Source organism: Lissotriton helveticus, chromosome 10 (assembly GCF_964261635.1).
Source record: "Lissotriton helveticus chromosome 10, aLisHel1.1, whole genome shotgun sequence".
NCBI classification, from domain to species: domain Eukaryota; kingdom Metazoa; phylum Chordata; class Amphibia; order Caudata; family Salamandridae; genus Lissotriton; species Lissotriton helveticus.
In genome coordinates, this window is record NC_136071.1 from 555,855,896 (window position 1) to 555,872,794 (window position 16,899).

A 16,899-nucleotide genomic window follows, 5' to 3' on the forward strand; every position below is an offset into this window, starting at 1 on the left:
CAACTGCATTATTCTTGCAAAGCACTATTGCACTTACCTGTACCAGGCCTGGCTTGGTCTAAAAATTAAAATACAACTAAATAATATTTTTACACAAAACAAATTAATCAGAGTTCAGTCTTTGATTGTTTGAAAACACTTCTTACCTAAGTGTGTACAATAAATGCTTAACACTAACCTCTGATAAAGCCTTACTGCTTGCCAACACTTCCACAAATAGAGAGTAAGGTATTATCTACGTCTACCTCTGCCTACCAGTGGGGATCCACTGGACTCTGTGCACACTATACCTTACTTTGGTATAGTATATACAGAGCCAGTTTCCTACATTGGTAGATCAGCGGTGGGGTCTGCAACTTTGCATTTGTTTGACTGACTTGGTCAACGCATGATCACACGACAGTACTCCTAAATTGTCATTAGAATTCAGAATTTTTTGAATTGACACATTTTCCCAAATTACTAAAAGTCTTGTTAGGGCACTGGTTAAGTCCCTTTAGAATTTTAGAAAAATAAAAACTCACTATAATTATTGGTAAGATCGGTTAGGGTTTTTTTTTTTTAGAATGTCTCTTATCAAGAACCCAACTGTTAGTCAAAACATAACAAATGACAGGGAACATGGTTGAGGAGCTCAACCTCACCCCTTACCTCCACCTGGAATTCAGTGAGTTAGGGTCTCTATGGACCCTTAAAAACATTACCATGGGATCCCATCCCTCCAAACAAAATCTCCAGGATCTGTTGGCAGGGTATGCTAAGGACCACCACTCTGAACAAGGTGAATACCTCTCAGATGGGAAAGAGGATGGAGGGGGATGAGGATAACTTCCAACCCCCCTCACTACCTAGAGAGAATATGGCCCCTGTTCCCTGACTCCAAGAATACTACTCACGGCACCCAGATCCGACACAGGTGGGTCAGGTGCTTACGAGTCCATTGAGGGCAGCCTCAATGAGGTGACCAACCTCTTAGTGAGGTTGACCAAAAGATTAGATCTAGAGACCAGACTCCTGGCTCTAGAAAATGAAAGAGCAGAGATGGGCTTAGCTCCCATCAATGGTGGCAGCAACTTAATAAATAGGGAAGAGAGCAATCTTATGATCTCAAAATCCCCAAATTTGAGGAAGGCAATGACATCACCAAATGGTGCACAGCTTGTGAGAGAGCTTGTGAAATGAGAAAAGTGAGGAAGTCAGACTGGGGGCTCTCCTTTGTGAACTGTTCACTGGTAACTGCAGGGAAAGAATCCGGACTCCTACAGGGGCAGATGCTGGGTCTAATTATCTCATAGCGAACACTCTGATTGAGGGTTTTGGGATCACAACTGAGGAATATAGTATTAGATTCAGGAGGGGCTCACAAAACCAGTCCTGGATTGACTTCATTGAAAACTCAGTTAAGACACTAGATAGATGGTTAACTGGAAATGATGTGCATGATTTCAATGGACTTTACAATCTTTTTATAAAAGAATATATATTAAGTAATTGCACTAATAAAAAGTAGCATCAACATCTGGTAGACCTAGGTCTAATTTCTCCCGAAGAATTGATAAAGAAGACAGACTACTGGGTCAAGACTAGGGTAACAAAACCAGCCACTGGAGTGTGACCAAAGTAAAAGGGTTACCAAACCTCCCCAGGAAAACAACGATGAGAACCCCAAAGCTAAAAACCAAGAGGTTTCAAAAGGGCCCCAAAAACCTGCTCAAGGGGGTGGGTCCCAATACTCTTCCCAGTCTAATGGTAGGTACAAATGGAAGAACTTTGATCCCCGAAGGCCTGGTGTTTCAACTGTAAGAAGCTGGGACACTTAACTGGAGATACTACTTGTCCTAACAAGAAGCCCCCTAGTCCTCATCCAGTTAGTACTGGTATATCCAATCTCCAGGTGGGATCAACAGTGTGCCCAGAGCAAATCAGGGTTCACAATGAAGCAGTTCTTGTCACGGAGGATGAAGTTGAGTTTGCCACTTTAGCTGTGTGGCCTCCCAACTTAAAGAAGTATTCAAAATACCCCTGGATAGATGGGACTAGGATAAAAGCTCTGAGGGATACAGGTGCCAGTGTCACCATAGTGAGAGACACACTGGTTTCCCCAGAACAACACCTTATTGGAAAGTCTTATCCAGTCACCAATGCTGACAGTGTTACTACTGGCCACTCTCGAAAACTTCCAGCTGCGTGTCGGCTTGAAAACGACCTGGAAACCTCAGCATGGGCTGAGGTAGAACTAAAAACCCATGTAGCAATGCTGGACATCGCTGAGATGTGTGTGTCAAGACTAGAGCACAGAGCCAAAAACAGGGTGAAAAATAAGTCTTGAAGCTTGAAAGAATGGCCCAAACTTTCAAGAGGAAAGGTAAAAGACTGGGGGATCCGCTTCTGGACAGCAAAAGATTCAGGACCCCTCTCCTCAGGAAGAGGACATGGCAGCCCCAGAGGGAACTGAGCCCATGGAACTTGACCCTTGCCAGGTTGAGCTCTTAGGCCCAGGGGAGCCAACAAGAGAACAGCTGTACCTTGGACAGCAGACCTGTCCAACTCTTGAAGGCCGGAGGCAGCAGGCTGCTGCAAAGAAAAAGGGAGATATTAGTGGAACCCACAGAGCCTATTCTGTGCAGGGACTCCTGTATACTAAGACCAGAGACCCCAACCCTGGTGCCAATAGGAGAGTGATAGTGCTTCAGATGTACAGAGATTTTTTACTCACTTTGGCTCGTGATATCCCCCTAGCTGTGCACCTTGGCCAGACCAAGACTTGGGCAAGGCTAGTTAGCCACTTTTACTGGCCCTAGATGTCCCAGAAGGTAAAAACGTTTGTCAGCTCCTGTGTCACCTGTCACACCCGTGGCAAAACAGGTGGACACCCAAAGGCCCCCTTAATTCAACTACCAGTGGTTGGGGTTCCATTTGAAAGGGTAGGTGTGGACATAGTGGGTCACTTGCATCTCCCACAGGCACAGAAAACACATTTGTACTGGTGGTAGTGGATCAGGCCCCAGGTATCCTGAAGCAATTCCCCTTAGGATTACTGCAGCTCCTGCAGTGGCCAAGGCCCCCATTGGTGTCTTCACCAGGGTAGGGTTTCCTAAGGAGGTGGTGTCAGACAGAGGGTCAAACCTCATGTCTGTGGATGATAGGGTGTAGTAAACTTGTTCTGCACCCCACACTCATTCCACATGTGTTTGAGGTATGCAGAAAAATGGTCTTGTTGAAAGGTTTAACAAAGCATTGAAGGGCATGATCAAGGGGCTCCCTGAAAAACTCAAGAGGAGATGGGAAGTCCACTTGCCATGCTTGCTTTTCGCCTACAGGGGGTGTCTAAGAAGACAGTAGGGGTTTTCCCCCTTTGAACTTCTGTTTGGCTATCCTGTTAGGGGACCACTCTGTCTTGTTAAAGAGGGTTGAGAGAAGCCTCTCCAAGAACCCAAACAAGATATTGTGGACTATGTACTAGGCCTAAGATCCAGAATGGCAGTTTACATGTAAAAAGCTTCCCAGCCAGGAGCTCCAAAAGCACTAGTATGACCAAAAAGCTGCAGTGGTGGAATTCTAACCAGGGCAAAAGGTGTGGATTTTGGAGCCAGTGGCACAAGTGCTCTCCAGGACTAATGGAGTGGCCCTTACACCATCTTAGAAAAGAAAAGTGAGGTCACCTACTTGGTGGACCTGGGCACAATCCAGACCCCAAAAGGGTGATCCATGTGAATCACTGAAAGCTTTTCCATGACAGGGCTGACATGTCACCTACTTGGTGGACCTGGGCACAATCCAGACCCCAAAAGGGTGATCCATGTGAATCACTGAAAGCTTTTCCATGACAGGGCTGACATAACTATGTTTATGGTTACTGATGAGGATCAGAGGGGGGGGGAGAGAAAAAGAGAGAGAAAGAGAGAAAGAGAAAGAGAGAGAGAGAGAAAGAGAGAGAGAGAAAGAGAGAGAGAGAAAGAGAGAGAGAAAGAGAGAGAGAGAGAGAGAGAGAGAGAGAGAGAGAGAGAAAGAGAAAGAGAAAGAGAAAGAGAAAGAGAAAGAGAAAGAGAAAGAGAAAGAGAAAGAGAAAGAGAAAGAGAGAGAGAGAGAGCTCATCTCCTTGACCACTGGCCAGACACATGGGTGTACCCATGATGTGGACACTGGAGACAGTGTACCTGTCAAAAACAAAATCTATTGATAGTCTGATCAAGTTAAGGAGAGCATCAAAGCTGAAGTCAGCAAGATGCTGGAGTTAGGGGTTATAGAACCCTCTGAGCCCCTGGGCCGGCCCAGTGGTCTTAGTACCCATACCTCATCCATAGGATGGAAAGAGAGAAATTAGGTTTTGTGTGGACTACAGAGGTCTCAACTCTGTCACTCAGACAGATGCTCACCCCATACCAAGAGCTGATGAGTTGATCGACAAACTGGGTGAAGCCAAATTTCTTAGTACCTTTGACTTAACTGCAGGTTACTGGCAGATTGGTTGGTCCCAGGAGCCAAAGAGAAAACAGCATCATTCTCCACATCTCAGGGGCATTATCAGTTTACTGTTATGCCCTTTTGTTTAAAGAATGCCCCTGCCACCTTCCAAAGGTTGGTGAATCAAGTCCTTGCTGGATTGGAGGCCGTTAGTGCAGCATATCTTGATGATATTGCTGTCTTTAGCTCCACCTGGCAGGATCACCTGATCCACCTGTGGAAGGTTTTAAAAGCCCTGCAAACTGCAGGCCTAACTATTAAGGCATGCAAATGCCAGATCGGGCAGGGCACAGTTGTATACCTGAGCCACCTTGTTGGTGGAGGCCAAGTACAACCCAAGAATCCAGGCTATCCTGGACTGGGAGGCTCCAACAACCCAGAGCCTAGTCAGCGCATTCCTTTGCTTGACTGGGTACTACAGAAGGTTTGTGAAAGGGTATGGGTTCATTGTGAAACCCCTCACAAAACTGACCTCCAAAAAGATGCCCCAAAAGTTAAACTGGACAGTTAGCTGTCAAAAGGCTTTTGACAGCCTGAAGGAGGCAATGTGCTCAGCTCCAATTGTCAAGGATCCAGACTACACCAAGCAGTTCACTGTGCAGACTGATGCCTCTTAGCTATGGATAGGAGTGGTCCTATCCCAGACTAATGATGATGCCCAAGACCAGGCTGTTGCTTTTATAAGCAGGAGGTTACTCCCCAGGGAGCAGCGTTGGAGTACCATTGAGAGGGAGGTCGTTGCTGTGGTTTGGTTCCTGAAAAAGTTGAGACCATATTTGTTTGGAACTCACTTCACAGTTCAACCTGACTACAGACCTCTTAAATGGCTAATGCAATTAAAAGGTGAAAATCCTCAACTTTTGAGGTGATCCGTCTCCCCACATGGAATGGACATTACAGTGGAACATAGACCTGGGACTGCCCATGCTAAAGCAGATGGGCTTTCCTGGTTCTTCCACTTAGACAATTAAGACTCTCTAGGGAAAGGATAGTCTCATCCTCTTTCGTTTGGGGAGGGGGAGGGTTGTGTAGGAAAGTGCCCCTTTTGGCATGGTTGCCCCCCACTTTTTGCCTGATGTTGATTCTCTTTTACTAAGTGTGCCCTGGGTTCCTGCTAACCAGGTTCCCAGGGCCTATGTTCCTTCCCTAAATCTGAACTGTTGCACACCCAAATTGGCAACTATCTGGCCACATATAAGTCCCTTGTAAAAGGTATCATGGGTACCAAGGGCACTGTGACCAGGGAAGGCATCAAAGGGCTGCAGCACATATTGTGCCACCCTTAGAGGCCCTGTACCCTGACACACACACACACACACACACTGCCATTGCAGGCTGTGTGTTTTTTGGTGCAGAACATAGTGAAGAGTCGACATGGCACACATTCCTGTGTGCCATGCCTACAACCCACTACCTATGGCATAGGTCAGCCATCCCTCTAACTGGGTGCACTATGCCTTTGGTGAGGGTACAGGTGCATGAGCCCTGTACCCCTACAGTGTCCGAGTCCATTCTTAGACATTGTAGGAGCAGCAAAACCTTAAAGAGTATATGGTCTGGGAGATGTCTTTATGAACTCCACGGCACCATAATGGCTTTACTGAAAACTGGGAAGTTTGATATCAAACTTCTCAGCACGTTAAACCCACACTGATGCCAGTGTGGGGTTAAATAAAAATTGCACTCAGAGGGCATCTTAGAGATGCCCCCTGAAAAACGACATGACTCTAGTGGCTTGGCTGACTGGCTGCTCGCCAGCTGTCACCCCCAGACATGTTTCAGGACCACTGGGTCAAGAGCCTCCCGCTCCCGGGGTCCTGAAGAAAAGCATATCCTGGGCAGAGGTGCCAAGTCTCCTCCCTCATGATGAGAAGGGTCCACAAAGGGGAAGTTTCAAAAGCTTGCCGCCTCTGTGAGCTGCCCCAGCCATTTGCTGCTCCCAGCGACTGGTCCCCAACGGTTCTGAATCCCACTTTTGGTGAGAGATTCTGCGGAAAAAAACAAGATAGGAGGAGAGGTGTGCCAACCTTTGCCAACCCCACCCCTCAGGTGGGGGAGGCGAGGTGAAGCACAACTCTCAGTCCCCACCATCTTGAAGATGGTGGGAGACAGCTAACCAGAGTGAGGCTTATGCCCACCTTCCACTGGAGGGTGGCATAATAGGGGGTGTACCCACCCCTATGAAGGGACCCATTGGTCCCAACCTTTACCTACATAAAACGCCTTTAAATTTAGTATTTAGGGACAACCCTGAACCTTGCCTCCCCAGACAAGAAGAAATGAGAACAAGAAGGACCGAAGAGCCGTGCTGAAGGAAGAAGAGGAGTACACCATTTGACTTGGCCCCAGCCCTACCGGCCTGTCCCGACCTAAACCTGCTCCAGTGGAATCTCAGTGTATCATCCAGCCACCAGCCCCCCAGAACCCGCAGGACCTGCCCTGCCTTCCCCAGCCAGACTTTGTCTCCTGTGAGCACCAGATTTGCTCACCAACAGACTCTGGTTCCAGCCAAAGCCATGAGTCTGCACCACTCTGCACCCGATTCCCACGGCCCGAGTGGCCCAACACCACAAGGTCTCCTCAGCAATCCTGACCTGGGATCTGGTGATCCCTGGCCTGCCTCTAGTCACCTGACAATGCAGCAGCACCTTTCTGGAGGATCCCCCCCGACTGTTGAATACATTTTGATTTCAGTGAATGCAATTGGATTGGTTACAGGTAAGTCACTTGTTCAAAAGTTGAAATTACTTTTTAGTTACTTTTGAAATTACTTTTTAAGGTACTTTTCAGATTACTTTTCTTACTCAGTGTGATATACCTAGATACTACACTGAGACATTTCCTGGGTAAAGGCAAGTAACGCAATTTATCAAAACACGCTTGTATGAATTTTCATAGAATTTCCAACTCCATACAGAACTTTTTTTTACAGAAAAGCAGTCAATACAGTCCTATGGGAGGCAATGGAGTTATTGGTTTACAGGTAAGTACTTGGTGTTGGGAGTTTGGTTTCTGTGGTAAGAAAAAGGGTTCCCCCAGTGTCAATGTATGCAGTCTCAAGGCACCCTCAGCGGCACTAGGGCGGCAGAGTGCTGATGCCCAATGTTATCCGATAGAGATTAGGGGACCTCCAGTTGGTGACTGCTCCTGAGCAAGCCACAAGGTACTGAGGTTAAGCACAGGGCAAAGGGGGGGTTGAAGTTAGCACCCAAAATGCACCCAAAGCAGCACTAGGGCTGCAGGGTGCTGCTTTGGCGTCAGGTGGCCTGTGACCTTCAATGGGGATTCTCCCATTTTAAAATACACTGCATGCTTGGGCACTAAGATCTTCTGGAGGCGACCACTGGTTGGAGAGGTAAGTTGGGATGCCGGGACACCGTCTGTTGGGCCACCTTGGGTGCTAACTTGAACCCCCCTTTGCCCTGTGCTTAACCTCAGTACCTTGTGGCTTGCTCGGGAGCAGTCACCAATTGGAGGCCCCCTAATCTCTATCGGATAACATTGGGCATCAGCACTCTGCCACCCTAGTGCCGCTGAGGGTGCCTTGAGACTGCATACATTGACACTGGGGGAACCCTTGTTCTTACCACAGAAACCAAACTCCCAACACCAAGTACTTACCTGTAAACCAATAACTCCATTGCCTCCCATAGGACTGTATTGACTGCCTGTCTGTAAAAAAAAGTTCTGTATGGAATTGGAAATTCTATGAAAATTCATACAAGCGTGTTTTGATAAATTGCATTGGGTGGGGGGAAGAAGGGGGGTAGAAGGGGCATATCCAGTGGTATATAGTTAGGCACCAAGAGGGACAACAGGAAAACAAATGCAGAAAGAAGGGAGCACGACCTGGGTTATAGGATATTTTGCCTCTGGACACGTCCAGAATCCATGTGTTTTAAAATGTAAAATGATTCAGCTTGATATTAAATGCCAATAAAATCTGTTTAAAAAAAAATAGCTGCAAAGTCATGGTTTAGTATGGATTTGAACAATAGGTAGCATGGCGTTGGTTAAGGAGAAACTTTACATGTGAAACCAAATGTAGACAACTTGAAAAAAGAAAAAAACATGCTTTTCCACCAATCTGCTACAAAGATCTTCTCATTCCGGTTAAATATTCAGAGACAATGTTCACCAATTGATCTGCATATGAACTCCACAAAGGTTTGTGAAGCCTTCTCTGGGACTGTGCAAGGGGATAGATGGGATACAGGAACAGATGTTTTCAATCTGATCATCCACTACTAGCAAACAATATTTTATTACATAGTTTAAGACACCCTTGCATATGGGTCAAGTTGCACTTGGTACTGAACACACATGGATCTCTTTTAATAGCTCCATAAATACTTCACTTAACTATGAAAAGGGTGAAGACTCGCAACAGCAGATTCGAGGGGTATGGTACAGTCCAGAATAGATGTGAACTGAGGGAAAGAAATGCACTGGAAGAGGCAGAGAGTATCTTGAGGTAGCCAGATCAATAAGCCGGACTAATACTGGATGGGGTGTGATGGGGGTATGACCACCTGTTACATTTTGCTGATGCATCATTTAATGGGTAATGTTGACTCTTGCAAATTTCAATGAATGGTTTGCTGTCACCCTCTTTCTATTCCTTGTATGTCCCTTTCTCCAATAATCTGCAACATTTCTAATACAGTATTTTAGGCTTGTAGCACAGATACGCATTGTTATCCAAAGTAAAGCACAACATACCACTGGAGACCATCCAGAGCCACTCTGATGAACCTATTAAACAAAGTGAGAAAAACATTATCATCAGACTACACAAGTTTCCTACTTAACTTATCAAAAATTAAAATATCTATTTATGAAGGCGTCATTGGGAGAGCTGCGTTCTGCTACTAAAAAAGTCTTAATGCGATTAGTCTGTTGGCTAAACAGTAGCAGTTGTCAAAAGCCTTCACATTGCTCTTTAAATGAGTGAGTCAATCAATGCTATGTGAAATGTCTAAGATATGACTGTGAGACATCTCTGAAGACATCTACAGATCAAGCTCCACATGGATGAAGTCAAAGGGTACTACTCATGATCAGAAGCTTGTTAAATCCCTTGCTCTAAATATGAAAGTTACAAAAAGAGGTCGCCACTGATTCCACAGGTGATGTCCTTTCTAGACCAAATTGGACTATCAATCATTTGACTTGAGAGTCCTGGTTTCAGTCACCACCACAATCTTATTGGCCCAACCATTTCCCCCATCTCGACTATGCTTTAGGGGGCACCCCTTGGCCTCATAAACCAGTTTCTCTAGCTGTACACACCAGTCCAACCATTGGCGCCAGTGTGAAAGAGTGGAAGGAGAAGGGGACTTCCAGCGTATGGTGATGTCACGTTTGGCGACCATAATTAGAAGAGAAAACCCTTCGTCTAAGACACTACATAACGGAACCACGCTGGCAACATGCATATGACAGATGGGCCCTGTAGCAGTTCCAGAGAAAGGAGGCCGCTACTCTATCCAAGGCCCGAAACCATGTCCGAAACCATAGAGAAAGCGAGGGAGAATCAACATTTTAAATAGGCTATGTGACCCATTTCATTCAGAGGGAGGACTAATATTTAGCAAGGTCAGCTTTAGCCTTTCGTGCCAGTGGCTCCATGTTAAGGGACCAGGTGTGTTCAGGGTATAATGCAATCCAGATGACCAAGTATTTGAAGCTAAGATTACCGATGAGTATGGTGTGTTGTTGATTGAAACAGTCTAGGAAAGGAGCCAGGGGCACCAATATGGACTTGAAGGGGTTCACCCTGAGACCAGATGCCTCCCTAAAACAATGTAGGAGGTGGAGACAAGGGGTTCTCCAAGTAAAGCAGGACATCATCTGTGTATAAGCCTATGTGATCCTCATGGCCGTCACTCCACTTCCAACCGCAGACCTGTGCATTAATACAGATGAGTTGCGCCAGTGGCTCGATCACAATAGCGAAGAGGAGCGAGTCCGATCCTGGCCCATGCCAGCAGCAGTTAAAGGTAGCCCCAAGTCCACTGTATAAAATGCTTTTTCAAACTCAATGAAAAGCAAGGCTAGGTCTAGAGGCAATAGGTGACGGTGGGCTAGGGCCATGTGAAGCTGCCAAAAGCAGTGGTCTTGTGCTACGGGTCGGCATGAAACCACATTGATCGGGATGTATAAATGTGGTTAGAACCAGTTTGAGTCGGGTGGTCAGGAGGGTCGCAAAGATTTCAACTTCTCCGTGGATGAGGGATATTGGACGATAATCGGCACATGATGGAGATGGAGGCTGTGTTTTGGGGATCACCGCTATCAAGGCAGTGTCTATCTCTGCGGGAAAAGCACCCACCTATCCAACCTCCTTGTGAAGGGCTAGAAGTTGCAGGGTCAGAATATTATGAAACACCCTGTAGTATTTTGTGGGAAAACCATCGGGACCGGGAGTCTTCCCAGGAGCCATCTCCATCAAGGTTGCCCAACCTCCTCAGCCGAAAAGGGCTCGTCTACTACTCGGGTCTCGGTCGGAAAGAGGCATGGGAGGGGGACGTCCTCAAGGACCTGAGAAGCTTAGGCCACGTCTCTCCAGGAGGAGCCAGTGTTTAAGTGATGGGAATAGTGGGCAAACACCTTTGTAATCTCAAGGAGTGTGGGGAGGGAGTTACTGCATTCGTCGACTAACTCCGGCACTATCCTGTGTTTACTTGATGGTGGGAGGCTCGCCAATATAGCAGTTTCCCATTCTTGTCTACCCACCCATAGACTCTAGCCATCATGGCACGCCAAAGATGTTTGGCCGCTTCTAGTGGTTAGAGGCAAATTTCTTCACACTGAAGATTCAGTTGTCGAGAGGTATCGCCACTGGAATCCAAGAAGGGTCTTAAATCGGAGGGCACGTGCCTCACGTTGAGTAATGTGAAGAGCGCAGGCACGTTCCAGTTTGCGGATACGCCTCTTTGCAAACACCTGTATAGTGGCCTGACAGCCCAGAGGCTGGCAATAATTCCAAACAAGCCCTCGTTATTGTGGAAATACGCTTGCAGTTCTTTATTTAAGGCTTGGACATAGGTGCGGTCCTGGAGATATTTGATATTTATTAATTTCTATAGCACCCGAATCACCCCAAAGAGGCATCACCGCTCTTGGATGGTATGCTATAGCCAACCAGAGGGCCTCAGAAAAGGTAGGTTCTTAGAAGGCCCAGAAACCTGACTGGGAGACCTCCAGGCATTGCGAGGTTTCAACAAATTCTGACAGATGCCTGTTTATATGCTTTTCAAAAAGCTTGCTCTGAAGGGGGAGCAGAGAGATGGGACGATAATTGGGCAGTTCAGCAGTGGGGACCTTAAGGTTTTTACGAATGGGAACATTTTGAGCTGCTTTCCAGCCTGGCGGAAGTCTGCCAGCCTTCAAGGAGCTATTGAGAATGGAACATATGGGTGTGGCTAGTTGTTTAGATAGTCTGGAAGAGATTTTAGCAGGGATTACATCTAGGGAAGGGAAGGGAGGATCCCGATTTAACTCTGGTAAGGAGAGATTCAACCTCTACTGGAGTGAGTGAGGGAAAGCCTTGACGATGAGGTGCTAGTGTATGGGGTAGGGTATACTGTATTGGGGGAAGATGGAATGCCATTGGAAATTATGATTTTACGATAAATGGCTTCCACTTTCTCGGTTAGAAAAGAGGCTATATTGTCGCACAATGTGAGGGAGTCTTTGCAGTGTCACTTGCCTTGAGGTTTGTGTAGGTCTTCAAGATCTGGTAAAGGGTCCTGGAATTGTTCCCCGCGAGCTCTAACTGATTAGCAATATGTAGCTTGTGTGCGGATTTTAGGTTTGAATGATAAAAGGACAGTGCAGCTTTGTATCTTTATCTGTCTTGTACGGTGTGTGAGTGTCGCCATTTGCGATCTAATTTATTACAATGGCTCTTTTCAGTTCGCAGGGAAAGAGTACCAGCTAGTGAGAATGAGTCTGGGAGGGTGGGTCTGTAGTTTCATTGGGGCTACGTTATCTATGGTGGCTAGTACCGTGGAATTAAAATGAGCAAACTGTTCTTCTACACTATAAGTGTAGGTTTCAATGTTCCAGGAAGAAAAAGGAGTCAAGAATCGGTCAGGCTTTAGTTTGTGCCAAGGTCTGTACCAACGTGTAGTGTGGGATGTGGAGGTGGCATCATTTCTGGGACTCATAAGCTGGAAATTCACCAGAGAGTGGTTGGACCAGGTCAGGGGACAGGTATCTCCACAGCTGATGTTTGGAGAGTTGGTTAAAATAAGGTCTAGAGTGTGCAATGCAGAGTGGGAAGGGGCATTGTTGATCTTCAAGAGGTCCAATGTGGCTAGGTCTTCAAGACAGGCTGTAGCCTCAGGATTGGAGGCATTCTCACTGTGGATATTAAAGTCCCCCAGGACAGGAAGTTTCGGGTGGAAATGACATGGGGGGAGATGGGTTCCATCAGTTGGCTGGAAAAACCTAGTAACGGGCCTGGGGCTCTATAAACGAGAGCCCCTTTCCAGCTATGTTGTGGGTGTAGGTCGTGTCTAAAAACCAGACATTCTATTGCATCCGTGCATATCTGATCTAGAATGGAGATTGATATGGATTCCTTATATATTAAGGCTATGCTACCCCCTTGTCTGGTCTGGCCTATCTAGTTTTAGAATTCAGTAGCCCTCCGGGAGTGCCACCGCAAAAGAGGGATTTGAGGAGGGTTTGATCCAGGTTTCGGTAAGAAACCCGAGTGGGTCTTTTTCGGTCAGGAGATCCCATATGTTTATGGCATGTTTAGTGAGGGATCGGACGTAGCCTAAGAAACAGTTCCAGCCAATGTTGGTGGGCTGGCTCTGGACATGGTCCTGTGATGTATTCCCGTAGGGCCCAAATTCTTTAGCCAGTTTAGGAAGCCTACCATGTGGCGGAGTATATTTGGAATTAATGCTCTGGAATCTACACATCCTGCAGGAAAAAGGCACCAAGACGCCAAATGCGTTGTGGAGCATCTCTGGGGGAACGAAGATGGAAGAGGAGAGAAGCATAATCAGCTATGCCCGAGAGAGAATCTGGGCATGTGAAATGGCACGACAATCAAAGGCGGGCATGAAGCGAGGTATAGTCGTGAATGGGAGTAATGTGCGAGTATATTGTCCGCACCTCAGGTTCCACATACTCCACGGGTCGCAGAGACCCAAGGCAGTGGCCCTGTCAAAGAAACAACGGACTTCTGGGTGCCTGATCATCGAGGGAGGTCCTGCGGCATCATCTCTCGGATGAGCATCACGTTGAAGTTCCCACCAATCACCGCCAGCCCCTGCAGAAGATCCAGAAGAATCTTGGACAGGTCGCAGATAACGATGCCCAGGGCTGCTGGCAGGGCGTACACACTTCCCAGATTGATAGTCTGGCCTTCGAGCATCCCAGTAAGAGCAAGAAAGTGGCCCTGCGGGTCGCAGACTTCGCAGGAAATAGAGAGGGGGAAGGAACGGCGTAGCAGAATGGCCACTCCGTGGGATCCACGAGTATAGCCCACATAAAAGACCCCATTGTATCCCTTACGTGCCATGAAGAGGCATCGGTTACCTATGAGGTGGATTTCTTAGAGCAGGAACTCCGGGAGGTGTCGGTGGGCAAAAGAAAGGACCGCGATTCGCTTTACCTGGTCATTAACGTTCCACGAAAAGTTAGGGAAGGATGCCGTCACGGGGTGATAAGTGTCTTGTGCTACAAGGAGGAGAGGAAGGAAAACAACCCGACCTCTATGCGGACAGGAGCGCAAGTTTGCAGTGTGGAGTAGAAGCCTGGCCTCTGCAAGTACCGCACACAATAAAGTGTGGATGGGATGTTGAGGGATAACTCAGCACTATGACAAAGTGGAAATTTAAAGGCCAGAAAATATAGTCTCATCACTTGTTCAAATCAAATAGCGTACCCATTTAAAAAAAAAAAAAAAGATGTTGTTCATGATACGCAAATCAGTTTAATTGTAGGAACAAATACTTCTTTACCTGTTCTCCTTCAAGGCCCATCATTTTTGGGATTGATGGCCCGCAAATATCAACGTCTAGGAGGGCTACCTAAAATAGATAAATGCAGAATTAGAAACATATTTTTTTTAATTTTTTTTATGATGCATAATGTTATATTTGTACACTTCGCAGAACATTCCACATCAGTACACAAAACGTTGCAGTGAAAACACTTGACACCAAACTGAGAATAAATCCAGTGCTACAGTGAAAAGAATGTATTCTACACAAGATGGTTCACAGTTAATGTAAGGACTAACCACAAAGGGCTGTTATTACCCTGTTCTTAGCAGGTGTTTTTCTAGTTGTGCAATCATACAGACTTGGACTCTCTACATGTTATACTTCGAGACTAATATTCTACCTTTCCATTCCAATTGTTAAAAAGAAGATCCTTAACTATTCCCCTCAACTGTACTGCCCAAGCTTGAGCATACAAAGAAAGCATTGTTCATGGCATCACAATCTTAGTTGAAAGGCAGAACTCCTGACTGCTTACATTGCAATGTATTACACAACTTCAAAACGTTAATCGACCTCTCCTTAACTGCAAGACTTCCCAATATCAATTTAACAAATTTAAGTGGAATAATTACATAACTCACAAGAACAAATACTTCCACATGGTGGATAATAACTTTTAACAGCTAGCAAATTATATGATTTTAAACATTTTTGAAACTTCTATGTAAATCACAAGTGCGAAGAAACTGGGCTCTTTTCTGTCCAAATAGTATATATTCTTTGACATAGGGAAAGAAAAGTGGGCATATAATTTAACTTTTAAAATAGCTCGTAAAATATGCAGGCACTGATGCAGTAGTTCTGCTCTAGTGGCAAATGGTAGATTATATAAAATGCCAACAGTGCTGGAAGTTGGAATATAATGTGTAATGCAAGGTTAAACTAATGGGTCCAGAATTAGGTGCGGAATTCACCCAAATCCAATTGTGGAAAAAGCTGATGCTGAAAATTTAAAAAATCAATATGGCTAAGATTGCTCTTCACTCCACAGGAGACACTGCCTGGATGACAAGTGACCGGGTGAGAGGCACAGCACAAGAGAAAAGTACTTATGGAGCGACGACACTGATGCGTCTGCTGTAAACTGGAAAAATTAGTTATGCACCCTTGAGTTCACCACAGCCTGAGGGTTGCAGTCATTTGGAATGCAGGGGCCGTTCCTCAAACAGCGAAAAAGAGCTAAGTGTACCCTCTCCATGGCCATGTTTAACTACAGTTCTCAATCATAGCCATACTGCAGCACCCACAAAATTCAACAACACTGTAAAAAGTGTCTCACCAGACACGGCCAGACCAAAACATACAAGAAGAAAGTGAGAAACCTCCCTGTGCATCCAGGTGTCACCCAGGAAAGACCTCATCATTGCATCCAATGTGAAGCAAATGCTGGTTTAAACGTGACAATGTCACTCTCTTCAACAACAACAACATCGAGATATTTGGCTCAACTAGAAGGTAAAATGCGGAAAGTGTATAACAGGTGGAAACTGGACACAAGAAAACACCAATACAATTGAGCAGTCATGTACTACTGAGAACAGGCTGAAGAGTGAACAGTGGGCAACAAGCATTGACTTACTGTTAGTACGCAGGTGAAAAAAATCTTATTTTTAAGAGGAAAATACCAAATATTTTGGAACACCCAAATAAACTAATCCAAATTTTTAAAGGTGGTCTGGTTCCATAAAGCGTGGTTCTTGGAACATTGTGAATCCCAAGTTTACCCAATTTATATATACTACTATTCTTCCTGCTTTATACTGTTGTTGAGAGCCCCCATATTTCATGTCAGTGGTGTGATCAATCTGACTTACATATTCTTCTTTTATGGGAGTGAACAGCATATATGCCTCTACTATGTGTCCTCACCAGCTCTCTTCTTGAACATCTTACTTTTTGAAATGTTCCTAAACCAACACCTCAGATCACTTATATAGTTCCCAATGCCACGGCTTAACCATTTCCTCAACTCTAAACCTTCCTCAACCGTCCAGATTTAGGGACCACATCAGTTGACAACTTCTTCCCCCAACAGGGGTTAAGCTATTTTATACTGCATGCGTTCCATCCTCTGTGATCAGCTTTGTAAGCATGTGAAAGCCTCTCGACACAGAAGTATGTCCATTAACGGTTGACTCGAAGTTGAACCGCTCTCTTCCATTTGAAACTCAGAGATCGCAAGTTGCAGCATGCGTTTATCTAAATATCTGTATGTGTATGTTTGAATAACTGCAGGCATCGCACTGTTACACCGCCTATTCTTTAAGGACCCCTCAAAAGTGGGAGTGGTCCCCTCAAGCTCTACATCAAATGAAGGTAGTCAATTGTATCATCTGTACATAAAGCTCTTTCCCCCTATCTTAAGGTGCTAACTTGCCCTACTCCTCCTTGTGTAATCTTAAAT

General features: G+C 45.7%; 1 protein-coding gene across 2 annotated transcripts in view; it reads right to left on the minus strand.

Moving 5' to 3' along the window:
* NUBP1 (NUBP iron-sulfur cluster assembly factor 1, cytosolic) overlaps positions 1-16,899 on the minus strand; it is a 267,266-nt gene that overhangs the window by 119,635 nt on the left and 130,732 nt on the right. For both annotated transcript variants that reach the window (XM_078663098.1, XM_078663099.1), the window contains exons 4-5: positions 14,451-14,519; positions 9,187-9,219 (exon numbers count right to left, since the gene is read on the minus strand). In XM_078663098.1, the coding sequence (XP_078519224.1) occupies positions 9,187-9,219; positions 14,451-14,519 (102 nt within the window). The remainder of the gene's footprint in view (positions 1-9,186; positions 9,220-14,450; positions 14,520-16,899) is intronic.